This window comes from Rhinolophus sinicus, linkage group LG01, assembly GCF_036562045.2.
Source record: "Rhinolophus sinicus isolate RSC01 linkage group LG01, ASM3656204v1, whole genome shotgun sequence".
In the NCBI taxonomy this organism is placed as follows: domain Eukaryota; kingdom Metazoa; phylum Chordata; class Mammalia; order Chiroptera; family Rhinolophidae; genus Rhinolophus; species Rhinolophus sinicus.
In genome coordinates, this window is record NC_133751.1 from 178183002 (window position 1) to 178203433 (window position 20432).

Genomic DNA, 20432 nt, shown 5'->3' on the forward strand with positions numbered 1-20432 from the left:
TCTTTCAGGCTCCAAAGCCTGGGCTGGGAACCACTGTGCTAACCTGCCTCCAAAAGCTCCAGTTGGCACCAGTGCTATTTTTACAGGTATCTTCTAGACCCCAAGTTTGGAGCCTTCTCATAACAATCCAATTCTGTCGTTTTTTTGTGTGTGTGTGTGTTTTGTTTTGTTTTGTTTTGTTTTGTTTCCAAAAAAAACTCCTTTTTCTTCTCAAAATTTCTAGGTAACCCACAATACTTTTCCTAGGTGCATGTTTTAGCATATTATTTCTGCCTTTCTCAACTCAGGTTTCTTATTAGCCGCACTGACGATCTCACCTTATCTGGCTGATCTAATTTTTTCTAGAACCCTGGGGCTAAAATGAAAGCCCTCAAGGCACTAAACTATATGGTTAGGAGCCCAGATCTTGGAATCAGAGTAACCAGAGTTCACATCCTAGCTCTCCCACTCATCCATGTGACGTTACACCAGGAATGTAACCCATCTAAACCTCAGTTTTCTGTACAATGTGGACAACAATGCAAAATGGTGAAGATCCAATTCATGCAAAATACTCATAATACCTGATACACAGTAACTGGTCAATAAATGATCGTTCTTAACCTTGTATTGTTGTTTGGTTATTATTAAGTGCATCAAGGAATACTGGCCAATTGAAGGATTATGAGAAGAGACCGTGGCGGTTTAATTTGAAATTTGCAATTTCTTCAATTTGTTCTAAACCAATAATAAAATGCTGACAGGGTCTGGAAAATAATCTCCATGTACCTATTTAAGGCTGCCCGTGTGCCTGAGATTACTGACTCTAACTAAAAGGCTGAGTCAGTGGGGACCCCTCTAACATTTCTCATAATGAAAGCTTTACTGTACTATGGATCTTTACTATTGAGATATATCTATAAAGAATTTTGAGTGAGTAGGTAATCATGAAATGTTTTAAAAGACTTTAATAACTTCCTCTTTCTCGATGTTTAGCCAATAGAAAAAGGAGAATGTTCCAGAGAATGTAAAATGCCAGTGCCATGACTGTATTCTCAAAAACATTTTGAGGAAAACATTTTATATTTATTTTCAGAAATCTCAAAACTGTGAAGTTATATGATTAATTTCCCTGTTATACTTGCCCGAAATGGCACGTTTATCTAGGAATTTTCTAGATGGGATTTTCAGTTATTGCAAAAATCAAAATACTAACCCTGTGTGGCCTTGTAACTTGGTCTGGTTCTGAAAGCTATCAGGACTTTGAAAAGATGCTTAAGATATAATCTTGCTAGAAAAATAATACAAAGGAGCAGAAAAGAAAATACACAGACCTGTGTGATTTTCTAACAAGAGTTGTTTGAACAGTTATGAAGTATGGCTGGACTCTAACGGTTTAATGGACTTAAAAAGTGGCAAAAATAATGGTAAATTTAATAGAAGTAAATATTAATGCAAATTAACAACTCACCCAACTCAATAGCTCAATATGTATGCCCCAAAAATTGAAAAAAAAGAAAAATCCAATAAAAAGGCTTGGTTACACTCGTCCAAAGTAAGCAATCAAGAGACTTATTTTTGGTTTAACAGTAACTAAAACTCATAATTCACTAAAGACTAAAGTGTAAGTATCACAATTTGGCAGTGCATCATAGAAAATGATCTTCAATTAAAAATCTATTGCAGAGTGCAAAATTATAAAGTTAAGATGTGTGAAAAAAAATGGATGTATTTGAAAAAGCTCAAATATTTCTACTAGAATAAAATTTTGCTTCTATGCTTAATCAGTTTCTTGGAACGTACCAAAAACCACACTCATAAAAAATCAAAACTATAGTATCTAAGCAAAAAACCCTTTGGTTTCAAAGTACCCATTTTTCTGATTTGTACAAATGTGTATCAGTTAAACATTTTGAAAACCATCACTCCGAGGGAACTTGCAACCATCCTAGCAACAGTAAATGAGGCGGCTTTATCATAGATACACTGTGTAGTAAAAGTTTAGGAGAAATAGGCAGTAAGCTAGAAACGAATGGGCTCTGATCTGAATTGGAAATGACTCTTGAGTGACTTCAGCCTTTGACCCTTCAAAGGCAGAATCTTTGAAGCACACAGCAGTACTAGATGTCTGCGTTTGCAGGAGAAACTGAGCACAGAATGCATTTAAATTGTGGCGAAAGGGGAAAGCTGAGTCATAGAGTCCTGGGGGGAGATCACCCTAGGAAGCAAAATAATGAAGCCTTAACTTTCCACTACCATTTTCCAAGGGATCACTGAATGGTCTCCTAGGCATTCTGATCTAGCTGCTGCGTGTGCACGCTTCCGTCACACACAGCCTTCTCCCCCATTTTGTCTTTCTCAGATTGCATAAAGCAGAGTTAGGGCCACTCTATCTGTCCCCTGCCCCCAACTACCTTACCGCCACCCAAATAAATATACACTGAAGTAAAAGCAGTGTGCCTGCTATGCAAACTCAGCTTCAACACAAATCCCCTCACGCCTTCTTTGATAACCAAGCAGCTGTATAGCCTACCCCTCCACCCACTCCTACTCTCCTGCCATGTGAGGAAGAATGGTACTTTCTGTTCCTAAAGGGACAGAAATGGCATATGATACAGTACAGAAGAACTACTCTGATATGGTCAGAGTTTCATATCCTCTGACCAACATGTTCAGTGGATTCAGAAATCCTTGAATTATGTCTCTTAGTGTTCGAGGGAGAACACAGTGTCAGTGAAAGCAAGATGTTTCCAAGGCAGAGTGACAAGTCAGTGGAGCAGACATCTCACCTGAGGGGTTCGGGAGGAACTGGGGCTGCTGGAGGCCGATGAGACCATGCTCACATTGGGGTTCATGCTCCGTTCCCTCTCGTCCTGGTATATGCGATCCCGCTCCACTTCCGGCAGATTGAGGAAATTCTGCATGGCCCTCAGGTTTACCAAAAGAGACTGAGAGGCTGTCCGAGGGTCTTCTTCCTTACGCAGAATCTCAGACAACAATCCCTGATTAAATGGAAGACAAATAATAGGCCACGTCACATCTGCAGGCGTGTGTGGTTTCCGTCTTCCTCCCCTCTCCCCCTTTGTTTGGTGTAACCAGCTGGCTGTGATGCCAAGAGCCTCAGTCTAATTCCTGAGTGTTCTCCAGCAGGAAGGTTTGGTGGGAATGTGCTTGCCTTCCAGGGTCTGTGCCTTATTTTGGGCCGTTCTGTTCTGACACTTTATCATCACTAGAATAATCATTGGTATACAGAGATGCCAGCTAGCAAGGTAGGCGCCCGGGAAGAATTGTGAAGCTGCAATTACCACCAGGTGCCTCCTACAAGTATTTCAGGAACTGTTAGAACTCTCTCTGCTTGAAACTGGGAACACTTGGCAGTCCTGCACAGCTTTAAAAATCTGCCAAGTTTGGTAAATTTAGTTCCGACATTTAAACAGCATGGGAGATTTACATCGACTTAAAAAAAAAAGTTTGGCTGAATTTCTATGTGACCGGCCACTGTTTTCAATATAGATGTTTCTTATGGAAAAAAATAAAAAAGAATCATTAAAGGAATGGAAATATAGTCACACCCGGTGAGGGGCCAGAGCACACATCGGAGAATGCCATGATAGGCTCAGATACTTTCTGATGTGGGATTTATCCAAATAGAAAGCTTTAGATAGGAAATTAGTGTTTTCATGTTCTCTGATGACAGAAATCACAAAGAAAGGGAAAAAGTTGACAAGTCTAGAGAAAAGTGGTATAGACTTATAAAAGGGGCTGGGGACCAGAGCTGGAACACTGTAGTACTTGGAGCAAAAGCAGATCCATTGCCATTCTGCACACTTGTTTGATTATCACACAGAGGTACCTCTTGACATTCCCAACCAACATTCCTTCTCAGGGATCAAGGCCTGGGATCACCCATGAGTAAGAGCTGAGATGCTAACCTCTGTATCTTAGAACAGATGGGGCAACCCCAATCATGAAAAGTAGCCAAGGACTTTTCCACTGAGGGGAATATTCATGCAAAGTAAACATCAGATTTGTACTATTTGGCTTAAATATAAAAAGACATTGGATTCAAGAGAAATAGACCATCTCTGGTGAGCCAGAAATCCTTCGGGTAAGGTAGGCGACCTTTGAAAGGAAAGCAATGCGTTACAAAATAGTGAAGCAAATGGCACTTATGGGAATGTGCACCCACAGTTATCAGCCCTCCAAGAAGGCAGTCACCACCCAGAACATGGAAGATAACTGTACAGAAAGGAACTAACAAGAGGTATGCCATCAGGTAGTTCTGCAACTTGGCTGTCATGTTACTTTGATTAGTCTCTACAAATGAGAATAAAATATGCCATTCAATGAAGCTAGAAGAAATGTTAACAAGTGTGTGTGCGTGTGTGTGCGTGCATGTGCGTGTGTGTGCAAGCTCAAGGAGAGGACATGGTGGGATGTGTATGTGAAATTACCTTACTGGTAAAACGATTCTAAGAAAATCCCAATTTCTTATCATGCTTTTGGAAGCAACAAGTGAGACATTTGTCTTCCAAAAAATCTTATGCAGTCTAAGTACTGATTCTCTTTCTAAAATTAAAAGTCAGTTCTGCCTTAAGTTATCCTACTTCCATGAGCACTAAGCAACCTGAAATATTAATAATGGATTTGTTTCTAATATAAAAATCTCCAAATTAATGTGTGGAGAAGCAAGAGGGATGCAGATGTAAAAATCAATACTAATTTCCAATACCAATAAGACACAAAGGTTGATATTTTCTGAGCTTTCATTAATGATGAACTCTGCTCACAAAGGATGAGTTGGTCTCTTCTTCCTCTACCTCTTGCTCTCTCATAAGTACTTTATGCATTTTAATAAATCTCAGACTCCCAAATTTGGAGGAGTTTTAGGATCTGCATAAATATAGGTATATTCTTTATGGTAGTTATTATGATTATACTTAAATTTGTAAACTTCTTCTGTTTCTGTGAAATTATTTTCACAAGTTGTAGAGGGCAGTATGGCTAAGAGTTTGAATACAAAGTAGTGAAATAACAAAAACAGTTGTTCTAATAGACCCAGTTCGAATCTGTAGGTTCATTCATTCCTTATCAATAATAATAGTAACATATACATCACTCTGAAGCATAGAGTAGTTTTGTTTTTTGTTTGCTTGGTTTACTTTTTTTTTTCCACATTGAAATTGTGTGGAATTCCTTCCACTGCATTTTCTGTGTGTTGGACAACCTTACAGAGAAATGAATCCATCTCTAGGAAAAATCAAGACAAAGCATTCTTGCAAATAGCTGCCCATCAGCATCATTTCTGAAGTGAAGGAGACACAATATTTGTATTTTAAAGGGCTGGTGGAACATACTATTGCTTCTGTTTCATTTGCCTAACTGAAGATAAAGTCTCAGACCAACACGTTGGGCAGCACTGCCTCCATGTATTGTCCCGGAGAGTGAGAACACTGTTCCAAATTATTTACTTGAGGACTCATCCATGTAGCCGTGGTCCCAAAGCAGATTCTTTTCACCTCAGACATTTTCAACAAGTGACTAACTGGTGGGCACAAGAGGTGCCTTCATTGAGCCTTTTTAATTTTGGTTATTGATATGCTTTTAACTATTTAAACTGGGATTTTTAAAAATAGAGTCCAAATTCGGCAGGCTCATAAATGTAAAGGGAGTTTACTTACTTAGTTGAAAATCATCATGGGGGAAGAAAATCTATGGCATAACTTACATACACCACAAATCAACCCCATCTAATTATCAAGATAAGCAAATATTTATCATATTGAAACTGTCTTGAACAGAACATAAATTAATAATTTATCTCACATAAATATTTCTAAAGTCTTTGCCACTATATTGTCTGGCACTTAATTATCAATCAGTCAGGCAGCAGGTGTCACTTGAACATTTCCATTACATAGCCTGAGATATAGAGAATGTGACATGGCACCTGGGCACTGAAAAAAATAAAAGTACTTTTATGAATAGAAAGGTCATGAATATTGAGAATGTGAAAAATGGAAGGAAATTAATAAATTAACCAGGATATTGCTTATTCAACTTTCACATCAGTAATCATCTTAAAACATATTGCAAGTATTGAGTAAAATGGTCATTAAGAATTTTCCTCATCGTAGGCAACAGAGCCTTCTCAAGAGAGAGATTAAAACAATTCCCTCCTCGGTGTGAGCTGAGGTTATGTAAGACCAGGAAACATGTTGACTGAAAAGGAGTAGAGCAAAGAGCTGCACAGGATGGAAGGACACCATGCAGAAATAGCTCTCAGGTCATAAGTTGCTGAAAAAAGAAGGGAGTAGGGAAAAAAGAACCTCAAATTGGCCTTCTCCCTAGCCTTTTAATGAAGGATCTTGTAAGCTTCATATTATTTCCAGAACCAGCAAAGAGTATATGAGGTTGGCAGAAAATTCCACAAAAGTGAAATAATTCAAAATGCAAAACAAGAGGTAATATTATAATGCCATCTTGCATGGTTGCTAATATAGGTTATGTCCACAGACAAACAGTCAGGCTAATTTTTAAAATAAAATAAAAAATTGGCATCTTTATTATTTCTACTATTTAAAATAATATTAATCTGCAACAAAGTAAATGACCTTACAGATTTCTGAATTTGCAATTTCTGTTGATGAGCTTTCTCATGGATGTTATTATGATTTCTTCAACAATTCACATAGTTTGCCCCAAATGGTTAGTGTGTAAAATACATGCTGGTATTCAGAAATATTTGGGAAACATTGCTATGACCGCCTCTATAATATTTACTACTAAATTTCTGCACTAGCCCTAAGGCTTTGTCTGGGATGGGTGGGCAAACTGCCTTTGATGGGCCTTTAATCCTTTAAGAAAGCAATAAGAGAACCCAAACCTAGACAACATTTAAGGAACACTGAGCTGGAGCCCCTCAGGTGTCTCCAGGCCACTCAGGGGCTGACAGCAATAGTTCAAGTCATTACTGACTAGACTTTAACAGATATCCATTCTTCATAGCACTCACACCTTTGATAATTCTCTAGGATTAGGCTGTATCTCCCATTGAATATCTAGAGAAGCCCTGAATTCAATATACAGACCTATTACCAAAGAATGACAGGTCAGTGTCTTCATTCATTTCTAATTTATGACTTAGTACAAAGCTCAGAAAGGAATGAGAAGATTAATTAAGACACACATTCTGCTGCCAAGGAGTTTCCTATATGATAGTTTATAGAAACACAAGGTAAAAGATGACAAGTGTCATAAATTCCAGCTAGAACTAGTGCTATCTCAGTTCAAAAGAAGATGAAAGTATTGCCAACTGCAGGACTCAGGGAAAATGTCTTAGAAGGGGTGGTACTTAACTTGGCTGGGATTTGAAATATACATAGTACATGAATACAGAGATAATGGAGAGACGCGGCAAAGGGGGAGGGTGAGTGAGGGATTGGGCAGTATTAGACATTTGAAGAAAAAGAAAGAACGTGACTAATCCAGAATGGCAAGAGAAGCTTCTGTTTCATTAAAAGCTGAAGAAAAAAAAGAGAGAGAGAGAGAGTTTAAAAACTGATAAAGTGGTAGGAGACATTCTAAAGTGAAAATAATGCAGTCCATGTTAATATAATTTTGAACTACTGGAGTACACACAAACTAGCAAACATTACCCCCAAAATGAAGTGATATTAGATAATCTGTTCAGCCTTTTTGTCACCTGCAACAAATTAGGCTTTCAATATGCAAAACATCTTCCTTCCAGAAAAACAAATGATCATGATTCCATTTAATTGTAATTTAATGAGGCATAATTTATTTTTTAAAGTGATATACACCAGGTGTGTACTGAGGAAACTGGCCCAGCCAAACCCCAGTGCTTTTCTTTGGAAAAAAAAATCCTCAAACTAGCCAGAGACTGTTTTCATTCCTATAACTTACATTTGTTTGTGGTAGTTGAAGTTGAATGTATAAAGGGTAACTTGCAGTGTTCACATATTTATTGTAACATACCTTTACCTTTAAAGTAACTCAACCCACCAAAATACTCATTTATCATATAATATAACTAGTTTGAAGGTTGCATTCCAATCTAAACAAAGGGAGATATTAGAATGTCATATAAATCCCAAAAATAGCTTATGTGATTGCTATGCTAAAAGTAAAACTGTACGTTTGACACTTTTCTAGAAACATTTAGACTGTGCATTTTAGAGAAAATAAGCCCTATCCCCTCATAATATATTTTAATTATTAATTGTTGGATGTATGCACAAAGTACATAAGCTATTTAATGATAGTCATCTTTGGAAATCAAGTTACATCTCCTTAAGGCTGTATGAATTGAAACATATTTACTATGTAGTGGTGAGTCTGGGGCAGAAAATATACTGTTTTAGTTCATAATTATGTATCACTTTAAACAAATGATGTCATAACCAATCAGCAAGGCTAAAAGGCACAGAGACCCTTATTTTACAGATTAAAATTACAGCGGGTCAGAGATGGAAGGGGCCCTGGCACTCACCTGGACCAGCCCTGCATCCTGCCTCTGAGTATGACCTATCACACACTTCCTTTGAAATACCAAAAAAAAATAAAAAAAAAAATAGTCCCTCTAAAAGTACTCTTCACATTTCACCAACCCTTTGGCATACTTATTTGTTAGCCTTAATTTTCATAGTTCTGAAGTGTTTGGTTCCAGCTGACATGAGAACCAAAATCTGGTAGCCCCTTAAGAAGACCATGTAATACCAAATTGCTGGCCTTATCATACAAAGTGAACTCTTCAAATTTCAGTGGTTAATGCAGTTCATTGAAGCTGTGAAATCGGCGGCATGGCTGTAGAAAGTATTGACGTCCTACCATCTGAAAGCTAACAGAACCGGTTCTCCCCTAATCTCTGATCTCATTGCCTTCTAGACGCTCCGGAGAGGCATTTTCCCCTCTGCTCACGAATATAAACAGGTGTCCCTGGGCCCCATATTCATAATCTACAACCCCACTATGAACCTGACTGCTGAAATTCATTTGTGTAATTCTAAAAATACTCATCCTGCCCCAGAACACTGCTTAGCCATGAAGCCAGAGTATTTAGTCTGATTTGAATAAAAGATATACAGGGCACAACAATGACAATTTGATTTTTATTATTAAAAATGATGTGTTAAATCCTCAAAGAAAATGTCGTTATTGCATTAGTTTAATAAAACCTCTCTTTTATTATAATATTTCTTTATTAGGAAAGGCAGCCTATGCATGCCGCATTTTAGTAGGATGGGTTGGATAGAATTGAGCACCTAAAGGGAATTAATGTACTCTGCAAATATAAATGCATATACAAGAGTAACCTTTGCAGATAAATGTTGCTGCAGCAATGTATTCTGTAATGCGGTAAAAGACTATGTATTTACATGTATACGCATATATACACTGCAGTTGTCAATACTTTCTCCCTCCTTTAAAGGGAAATGACATTAGTTCTAGCTCACTTTTTTGACACTTATCAATAACCTTTTGCATTGTGCTATTATAAACCCTCTTCTTCCCGTCATACAGGAAACTCCTTGAGAGCAGAATCTATACATTTTTGTGTATAGTGGTAAGTTGGGGATACATTCCTATATGGGGCTCTAAGAAGACACCAAACGCATATTTTTCATTTTTCGGAGAATTGGGAGTCCTATCTTTGCTTAACAGCCATCAGCAGGCCTTGACAGACCACATATTAAAAGCCTGATTCACATTATACTCAAGAATTTGCCATCCAATCTATTGAAATTTGGGGCCACGCAAACTCCACTTTAGAACAATATTCCATAGACATCAAATCTGCAGTTTATTAAATGACACATTTCCCTCACAGGTAGCTCCCTTTCTCTAGTAAAACTTCGCTTGTACACCTGACACATCAGAATACAGAAAGCAGGTAACACAAAGTGAGTGAGTGCAACAGAACATTCTTGTAACCCCAACAGTCTGCACTTTCTTAAGTGCCATCCTCTGTCCAAGCCACCCTTGAACACGTACCATTGAGGAACTTAGCCAAAAACAGATTCCTGGCAACTTTACCATTTTTTACCTACTTAATTTATGCAATGATAGATGCAATTAGATAAACCAGCCCATCTTAATTTTCCTCCTTATTCCTTCTCTCCTTATCTTTAGAACGTCTGAGGTACTGGAATCGGGGGCTATGCACAACCTAAGTCAAATTTTCTAAACAATTTAGCACCCAATGGCAAAGCAAATAGGAAACTGAACAGTTCTCCTCGGAAACATGTCACCAGTGGTGTTCTCAGCTCTGGGCACACGCATGGTTTCTGCTAACACCTCACGTACCTTGCCCCATGACTACAGCATTCACAAAATCCTGGGCCCTGGTTATTCAGAGTTTCCGTGAGTATTCTGTGAAACAGCCGTTGGCAAACTGCCCCCCAAATTTACTAGCTTTGGCTACTTTGTCAAAACATTGGCAAAAATAGTACTTTCCAAAAATAAAACAAAACACACCAAAAACATACATTTATTGACTCTTTATATCTCAAATGTATCAAATGCCTTCAGATATGACATAAAGCAATCTAGTAACATACAAAATGACTCTGTCCTGAACCAGTTATAAAATATTATTTTCTTTTCTGCTGAACTATTTCTGCATTAACTTCCATCACCTCCAGAGCCCGAAGCATCTGTTCTCACCAGCTCACGTGACATAGCACAGTACTTACTATACCTCAGTGGGATTACTGCTTTGAAAGTCTGCGTACTCCTTACACGTTACTCCTTGAAGGAGGGATTGTGTCTTTCATCTTCTGCTCTGTGACTATACAAATATTGAGAATAAAGTGATTCTGAGTGTGAGCTCTAAAGTCAGAATTGCTGGGTTCAAAACTGGGCTTCAACTGGACAAGGATTAATTAATCTCTCTAGGGCACAGCTTCCTCACCTATAAATTAAGGTAATAATTGTACTTCCCTCACAGGGTTCCTGAGAGAGCCTATAACTGTACCTGATACATGTTAAGTGTTCAATAAACGTTAGCCATCACTATAATGCCTAGTACAGTCTCTGAATGCTTAAAAAATATTGTTAAGTAAATAGATAAATAAATATAGAACTAACATCAAAGTACAATTCTAATTTTAAATTTGTACATTCAAAGATTCAAGGCTCTTCACTGGTATTTTACTAAGTCTCTTCCCATACGGAAGGAAGGAAATACAAAGAATATATTTCAGGAAGTAGGATAATTAAAATTATTTGGGATAGAGGAGAATGTAAAGGAAAATTTAATAAATTACATAAAGTGAAATGACCATGTTGATACTCAGGATAGCACTAAACTAAGATATTTATTTTATACTTCACAAAAGTAAAGCAACCTTTCTTCCCTAAGTAACTTTGTATCACTTAAAATAAGCTTTAACCTGCATCATTGCTTAAACATGGTCATAATTATCAGTGGATGATAAAAGTAATTTAGCACATCATAACTTTTTTATCATGAAATAGATTAGAGATTATCAAAGTGCTTCAAACATGGTGCAAGTATTGTTTCATGAAGGGTGTTTTTTTTCCTTTCATGAAGATTTTGCTTTAGAAACATAGAGATAAAGATTTAAGTGAAAATGAAATAACTCAAGATAGACATACAGACATATGTATACATGTGAGTGTGTGTGTGCCAGCTCATGATGTAAAAAGTATTTCTTACTGGGTGTTGCAATCAAAGAAATTTGAAAGTAAATGCTGTAGTCTAGTGATAATTTCAGGCACAAAACTTATAGATAAAATTTAAACAACCTTGTAATTAATTTCCAATTGACTTCAAATTGATTCACTTTTATTTTTCTCACAGCATTTCTGGCCTTTAAACTTAATTCACTTTATTTGAACAAACATGCAATTAACCCCAGGCCAAATGGTCAGCATTTCAATCAATGGCCATGAAAAGAACACTGCTTGTGTATTTCTTTTTTATTACTTAAAATAAGCAATGGTGAAAAGTATGTAAATAGTGAGATCTAAAGCTACTGTTTCCTGGTATTTCTTCTATAAAAATTCTACTTTAATTATAAACATCACCCATAATTTGGGGAGACGAGTTACGTAACAAAACAGTAGGCCTTCACACAAAAGTTCAGGTCTCTACGGAGACACACTCACGAGAGGTGAAAGAAAAAGTCTTGTTGAAGATAGAGACACCTTATCTATATGAAATGAGTCAATCACTCATTGTTAGAGAATGGAGAAACCTGAATTTTCTATAATTAGTTCAGTAATCAATTTTAAGGACTTTGCACACTAGTCAGGGATAAAAAGAATAGGGTGCTCTATTTGTTTCCTCGGATCCTTTGGTACGAGTTTTGTGAAGAAGGAAAAAAGAGTCTTCATATTTTCTTTTACATAAAATTTTCTATTTCAAGTGGATTTAGTAACGGGGAGAGAGTTATATGGGTTTGACAGCTTTGAGTCCATCTTCTCTTTATCCAGAGCACAAACAAAGCCAACATCTCTCCCATGCTTTTGGTTGAAATTGCCTAAAAACTACAAATTGCTGAGAGTCTTTCTATGTACAGGAGGAACTAAGGTGAGCCCACTGTCTAGAGCGCCATCCTTAAGCCACCTAATAACTTGGAGACACTGCTGTCCTGGAAAATATTAATATTATTATAATCTTTCAATCTATGAAAGTCAAGCCAGTGATTCTGAAATGAAAGATTGCCTATGTTATGAAGCAAGCAGGGCCATCTTTTCCTACTTTATTAATTTAATGTTGAAATCAAAAGAGGGTATATTATTTGCTTCAAAAGCCAATAACATGTTCATGCCTGATCTGCGGCATTTCATATTTACAGCCCCTCTTTCAGTGAGTGGACTTCCTTTTTCTCACAGGTTTCCTTGTCATTTTATAACCAGCTCACTGGACCAGAAAGTCAAGAGCCCTGGATTTACATTGTATTCTATTCCTCTGTGGCTTGCTGAGGGTCGTTTTGCTATTGGATAGTGAGAAACAATGATGACGGAGACCAGAGGTTGTCTGAGAAAGAATTCTGAATATCGGAAAGGTCAAATTTCTACAAATATAAACTGTACATGTAATTAAATCATGCCTATCTTTGACTAACAAGCTGTGTAAGTCAAACATAAGACTTAAAAAAAAGAAGTTTCTCCCCCAAAAAACTGACTGGCAATGCACTGAAGCTCAGGTTTCCAAATATTTCGGTTGCTAAAATTTTCATTTTGTTGCTCCACATCTCTTCCTAACTGCCCCACTTCAAAATATAATGTTTAGCAAGTGCTTAGACAGTTTGAACCTTATAATAATATGGGTGTGCATATACTGTAAACACGGTGCCAATAAAGCATAAAAGCAAAATCCATGTCATTTCACACAAAGACATTTATATTTGTAGCCATTGACCTTGCTGCCAACTTTCCTGATACATCATTCAATCTAATTTTCCAATCTGCCGAAACATTCTCCAGTTGCTGAGCGAGTTCATAAATTGTATTTATAACCCTGGCCTTAAGTTTCTTCAAATGATGTGGCTTTGATAAGTAAACAGCAGATTTTTGGCAAAGTCTTACAAAAAACAAAAAGCAGTCAAATAAGGATGGGACAACCAAAGGAGTTCCCAAAGGATTTTTTTTAAATCCTCTTCTCTATCAGGTAAGACCAGGATGAACAGCTTTCTCAAGCAAGGCCTTTGACAAAAGGTTGCAAATTGGGTAAACTCTATGACTCTTTCCTGGACCTTAAGAAGGAGCAAGATCCCAAAGGAGAGGCGTACTATTACGAACCAATAGCCCATTTTGCAAAACATATCTGTGCTTCTACAGAAAACATGATTCCAAGACCTGGCTCAGGAGACCTACCTGAGATACAAAATGAGCCTGAATGTTCTGAGTTATGGCATAATCTGCTAGAGAAAAATGAAAAACAACTAGACTATATAAATAATAAATGTGCCAAAAGTCTTGTTTGCAAATAATACAAGCTTCTTATTGCTGGTTCCTTGTGAAAGGATGTTTCCTGAATTCTACCATCAAGGTAAGGGGACAATGCTTCCGAGAGGGGATGAGGCTCACACCTAAGTCCCCTTTCCTGGCACTCTAATGCTCCCACGTACACGTGGCAGGGCATCCGTTCCAAAGGATTTAGCCTAGTTTGGGTCAAAGCTTCCTCTACTTCATCTACCAGATTTGTTCAGATGGAAGGTCTCAGAGGAGAAACAACGTCAGTAAATGGGGGATTTCTGAACATATGAATATGTAGGTCATTGGATTTTTAAATAAATTGGCGAATAGTTTACTTATTAAGGAAGATTCACTGTACATATTTTATCATGCTTATCATAGGTCACTGGACAGCCCACAACCATTCCTTGGAAATATTAAGTCTTTTAAAATACTGTCGTAAGCCTCTTACGATTAATTTTTTTAAGTCCATAAAAGTGACAAGGGGTAAAAGAATGCTTAGGGTTACGATTCATAGTCAAATTGTCAAAATACAAAGATGTTAACACAGTAATCAGCCAAGCAACTCATTTCATGTCCATAGGCCGTGTAAGTGAAAGTATGCCAACACTAACATGAATTCAGGACATAAGCAAGGGTAAATAAATATGCAAGAAAAAATGAAACCTGACAGAGCACAGGCCCCATTACTTCTCAAAATTATTAGTCCTACAAATACTATCGGAATCACTGACAGAACACTGGAAATGGGGCAGGGCCAAGGAGCAAAGCTACTCGGAAAGTCACGCAAATTACATAATTCACCATTCAGGCTCATTAAGTATGGTTTTTCATTTAAGTCAAGTTTGGAAGATCTCATAGGGCCTCAAATCCAATGTCTGTTTATATCTCATTCTCTCTCTCTCATTCTCTCCCTCACGCCCCAACATTCAATATCCATGAGTAAACCTGGCCAATATTATTATCAGTCCATGGAATTCCAAGGGCTGAATTCAAAATAACTACAGTGATAGTATTTTCAAAAGAAAGTGGTACAGTAAAAACTTCGATACTATTTCCATAACATCTTGCTTTAGATTTGTGAAGGTAGTAGGCATAAAATTGAACATAGGTTTCATTCAAACTGTTACCCCATGGCATAACCAAATGCCAACTAGGCCAGCAGTGGCATTGACCTATAACCTGGGATAAAAAGCACATCCTGTATAAGTGATTTATTAAGGAAGTACTTCTGAGAGAAACCGGTAAGAGAGTAGGAGAAGCAGGACAAGCAAGGGAAGAACCCAAGCAAGGTCCAAGCCTCCAGCCTGAACCTGCAGAGAGCTTGGGAGTGGAACTCATACTTCAGAGCTGTGCCTGCAACAGGAGTCAAGGGAGCTGGGTTTTCATCCCCCTGCACCTATCAGACGTTGGTTTAGCATTTCCACGTCTCTGTCAGTGTGAGCAAAGCAAAGTCCAGTAGCCTCAGGAGAGCCCTTCTAATGAAGAGCTAACCAGCAGAAACTGGGTTTTAGAAGTAAAAGCATGAGGAATAGGGGAAGCAGCAAAAACAGAGCAAGCACATTATCTGCCTCGGCCTCCTCTGGCGTATTGACCACACCACATCACTTTGTGACCATAAGCCACAGAAATGCTTAGAAATCTATCACAGGACTGGACAGTAGTGACCAGGTCAGGAAACATCTTATCACATCTACCTTACTATTCTCATCGGGTCCCATTGGTCATAAATTCTTCAGAGACATGAAAAGTAGGGCTAACCACTTATTTCCAAAGACTAGTAAAAAGAAAGTGATTATATATTTTAATATAAGAAAGCACTTTATATAAGGTCATAGCGACAAAAATAGGCTTCTACCATCCTGGTGGCACAGAAGATGTGACGCTCTGCCGCACTTTGCGTCTACAACTACATCTGTCTCACGCCCATGCTGAAGACTCATGTCCTGGCCCTGCAGGACCTCACATGTGCAGCTGCCCTTGCCCAGAACACGGGCAAGAACATTTATGTTCTTAGTTTAGACAGTAGATGTTTGAATTAACAAACCAATAGAGAAATATAAGAGAAAGATAATAAATAATAAAATCAGATTGGTAAATGTTGTCTGTCTCTGATTCGGGCAGAAGTCATGACCTTGTCACGAGTGTGCATAGGGCATCATTTTATCAAACAAATGTACTTTATCTTTTTAAAAGACACATTGATTAAAATGAAAATGTATGAAAAGCAAGCCCTTTGAAATACAGTTCTGTTCCCATAATTATGTTATTTTATATCACCAAATGATAGACTTATAGTGGCAATGGATCAGATATACAAAGAAATTAATAGTTTCACTTTGGAGAACTGGCATTTTCAAATGCTATTTATTATGAATTTGTGTTTTTCATCTGGAGTCTTAAATATGAAAACCTGTTGATGAGTGTGTGTGTGTATGTTTTTTTACAATTCTACCTTCTTTTATGAATGCTGATGCGATTGTATTCTACACACACACACACACAATAGTTGCCAGATTTGTTCTTGATTCAATCATCAAGCACAAATCTAGGAACACAAAGTGTAAGGTGACAAATCAAGTTGCTCTTTATTGACTTTGATAATAAATGAATAATAGACATTATGAACTATTTCTGGAAAACACTCAATGGAGTAAGGATATGCTACGTTTCAGTGAAGCAACCGAATACAAGACTGAGATTGGCCTTACGTATCCACCTGAAATAAAGAGTTCTGATTTTGTTTGCTTTGAGGAAAAAAAAAATGTTGAGATTCTCTTTTCTACCCAAAGATTAACAATTCATTTATGGTACTATCTATAAAAGTTAATTTTTTTTTTGTTTATGATAGCTGGCAAATGATTATATCACCCATAATTGTCTCATTCCATTCGAAAAAGCCTAACATTTAGGAAATCCATGGCTGGCTTCACAGAGCACAGTACACCACATTTTCCATTTAACAATGCTGCTGGTGAAACCCAGCTGTCCGACCCTGCTGCTAGTGACTACAGTATATACAGCAAAAACAATCTGCCTGCTGACCCCCGGCTTAAGTTCAAACTATGTCATTCTGTCAATACCATCTACCTTGATTAGGTTGGGCTTTATACACAACAGGTTATGATCCCAGAGGGATGAAAAGCTTTCCCAAATTAAAAGCAGAATTTTAAAAGGAAATACTCATACATTCCTATGCAGTTTCCATTTGATATCCTCAAGGCTGGCCCATGAACTCAAACTCATGTTGATTGAAAGTGAATGTTTCTTTCTGGGTGTAGCCATCTTACAAATTTAATGGCAGGAGGAAAATAATAAAATGTGTTCCATGCTTCAATTAGACCTTTTATAACTTGGCACTTGAAAGATGACAATGCCAAAGGAAAATCATTAATCCATAAAAATAGACAAAAACGACTGTGTAGGAGAAGACAGACCTCCAGGAGTCGGGGGTCTTGGCAGAGCATTCCCTCACACCAGCATGGTCTGTCTTTTGTCTAGCCTCATCGTGAGTCTTTTCTCATGCTTCACGCTATTTGGATAAAATGTATACTGTATTTGGTTCTAAAATCCAAAGCAATACAACCATGCTTTCGATTTTATCCTTAGCCAAAGGAGCTGTATATACAACCAGGCAATAAAACGTTGGCTAGCCATGAAATGCCTATTCATCCACATGAATGATAGATGAAAGAACACACACAGAGAACTGCAAGATACAGACTAAAAGACGCATCCTTCCACTCTGTATTTTGCAACAGATTTGCTCAAAAGGACCAGAGCTTTTCAAAACAGCAGTCCAGATAACGCTGGACATGCAAATACTGCCTGAGTGCTTTGAGTCACAAGAGAAAAGTGCAGTGATGTTTGGAACATGTGCAGACCTCTGTGAACCTCCGAACTCATTTTCAAATGATGTAAACAGACTCTGTCAATAATAGAATGTATAAATTTGCTAAGAGTCAAGGGAGCAAGAAATTTCACCTCTCTTGGTCTCCTGCCATACTTAATCTGTCAGCACCAAACCTCAAACAATCCCACTGTGTTTCTCCCCTGCTCCCACTCTGCCGTTCCAGCCTTGCTAAAGGCTGTTACCAAACTACAGTTGTTGGTTCCATCACTACTAGTTCATGCTGTTTAAGTTCAGCTGAGGCCCCAAACTACCTCACAAATCCTTCTATCTCAAACTGATTCCTTATCACATTCAAACTGTCAATCCACTTCTGGACTCCCTTTCAACACCAAATTTTGGAAACAGTAATTTGCAGCCCCTGCTTCTATAGCCTCAATAGTTAATCACTCCCTAACGCCTAAATTCTGGCTCCTGCCTTCACCACTTTAATGAAATTATACTTTAACGTTTGCAAAAATCTCTCCCAACCAATCACCAAATTTCTTGGCATGGTTTCGAGCTTCTCCCTCCCACACTTCTTAGCTTTCCACACATGGACAAGCCTCCTGGAAACTCTTAATTCATGTCCTCTTTGCTCTCACTACTATCACCCTATTCTTCCATCTCCACCTAACCCATCTCTCCTGGCATTTTTCCTGTCTCTTCCTGGTGGGAGTAGTGGTGATGGTTTCTCCCCATCATTCCCTTGACTCTTTAAATCCCAGGCCCTGTAAATCAATTTCTCATCTCTCTTTAACGTTCAAAGTTCTTAGCATGGCCCAAAGATCTTTTCTGATCTGTTCCCTCCACCTATAAGTTTTATGATCTAGCTTTGCTATCACCTACCAACTATTCCCACATTTTTCTGACTCAACACTTTTCTCATGAATTCCTTTAGCTTAAAATATCTTTCTTCTCCATCTTTGCCTATTAAATTTTTATTTATCCTTCAAGGTTTAACTCCCCAGTAACCAAATACTCGTCAGTTGTTGACATATGTGTGGCCTACGATCTCTTTCATCTTTGCACCAACACAGAACTTAGATTCCTGCCTTGCATTTAGTAGGGTGGCTAAGCTTAAACCCACTGTCCTCTTAAAGACGTACCATATTCATTCTATTGTAAGCATTCCCTACTCCCAACTCCTGACAACACCCACTGCAACCATTGCTGACACTCTCCTATACTACTCACTTTACTTCACATTTTACTCCAGTTATCTGGGCACATTTTTTCACGGCTAGGTTGTTAGCTCCTTGAGATTAGCACTTTTGCTTCTTTGTTGTTCAAATAAGGGCTTAATTAGTGGTTCTCAAAGTAAGGCCCCTGGACGAGTAGGAACAGCATCAGCTGAGACCTTGTTAGAAATACAGATTTCTGGGTCCCAGCCCAGACCTATCACATAAGAAAGTAGGAGGAGGCCCCGCAATCTGTGTTTTAACTGCCTTCCAGCTGATGCTGATGCACAATTAAGTCTAAGAACCACTGATGGGAAAGAATATCTTACTTCTAAGAACCCCTCAATAAAGTAAGACATACATAGATAAACTGTTTATCTTTTTTATCATTTAATATTATATTGGCATATAATTCCCCTAAAACATTAAAAAATATGAGTGAATTATCCAGCACCACTGTGGGGACAGAGCCAGGAATGCAGTTTCCAGGCTCTTGCCCTCACATGGAAAGTTGTTCACCTGGGTAGTAAATGGCCAATTGTGATTGGATGGCCATCAACTGTGGCTAGTTGGCCATAAGCTGTTAACCAGTGAGCCATTGGCCACTAATATAACTGCCATGGCTACGCTAGCAGCAAACGGGGGCTAGCAAGAAGATGGTGGCAGAGCTAGCAAGCGCGGATTGCAGTTAGCACAGCGGACTGCAGTTAGCAAGGGGTTGGTTGGTTGGCAGAGAAGAGGACAGCGGGTTTCGGATAGTGTGGCTCCTGCTTCCTGTGTCTCCAACCCAGCTGCCAGTGAGAATATAGTGGTAGGACTCCCCTATCTATTGCTCCGTGGGTGTTCCTTTTTAGCCTCACCATGTCCTGCATTCTTACACGGGGAGCGGGACCAGAGACCCTGCATGACAACCACTTTATCAATCTTACATCTAACTCATATATTTTAAAGGGTCTATAAAAATTATTACAGAAATTATGACATATAATGATACTTTTTATAAAGTTCAAAAACAAGGTAATAATAGATTGGGCATGCATAAATAATTTTTGAACTAGTTTTTGAAAAACAAGGGAACGCTAACCACAAAATTCAAGATCAGGATTAAAACATCGGGAAAAGCAGATGACAAGATGAGGCAGGAGATGAGCACACAGACCCAGGGCATTGGTAACATTTTGGGTCCTGATTTGGTGGGTTTACAGTTGGTGGGTTCATTACATTACTGAAACTAATTAATTAATTATACCTATGCATGGATCAATGGTGATAGTATTTCATGAACTAAGGATTATTAATTTAATTTTATGTGCCCTGAGAGCCATACAAATTTTTTAAAGAGATGAGAAAGAAAATGTGTCACAATTATGTCCCTGGTATCATTCTTAAGCACCAATTATGTTCAATGCTAATTG

The 20432-nt window shown here is 38.1% G+C and overlaps 1 protein-coding gene across 4 annotated transcripts in view; it reads right to left on the reverse strand.

Annotated features, from left to right (window-relative positions):
- The window catches only part of SATB2 (SATB homeobox 2), a 237890-nt gene that overhangs the window by 50819 nt on the left and 166639 nt on the right, over positions 1–20432 (reverse strand). For all 4 annotated transcript variants that reach the window (XM_074339726.1, XM_074339725.1, XM_074339724.1 and 1 more), the window contains one exon: positions 2769–2981. In XM_074339726.1, the coding sequence (XP_074195827.1) occupies positions 2769–2981 (213 nt within the window). The remainder of the gene's footprint in view (positions 1–2768; positions 2982–20432) is intronic.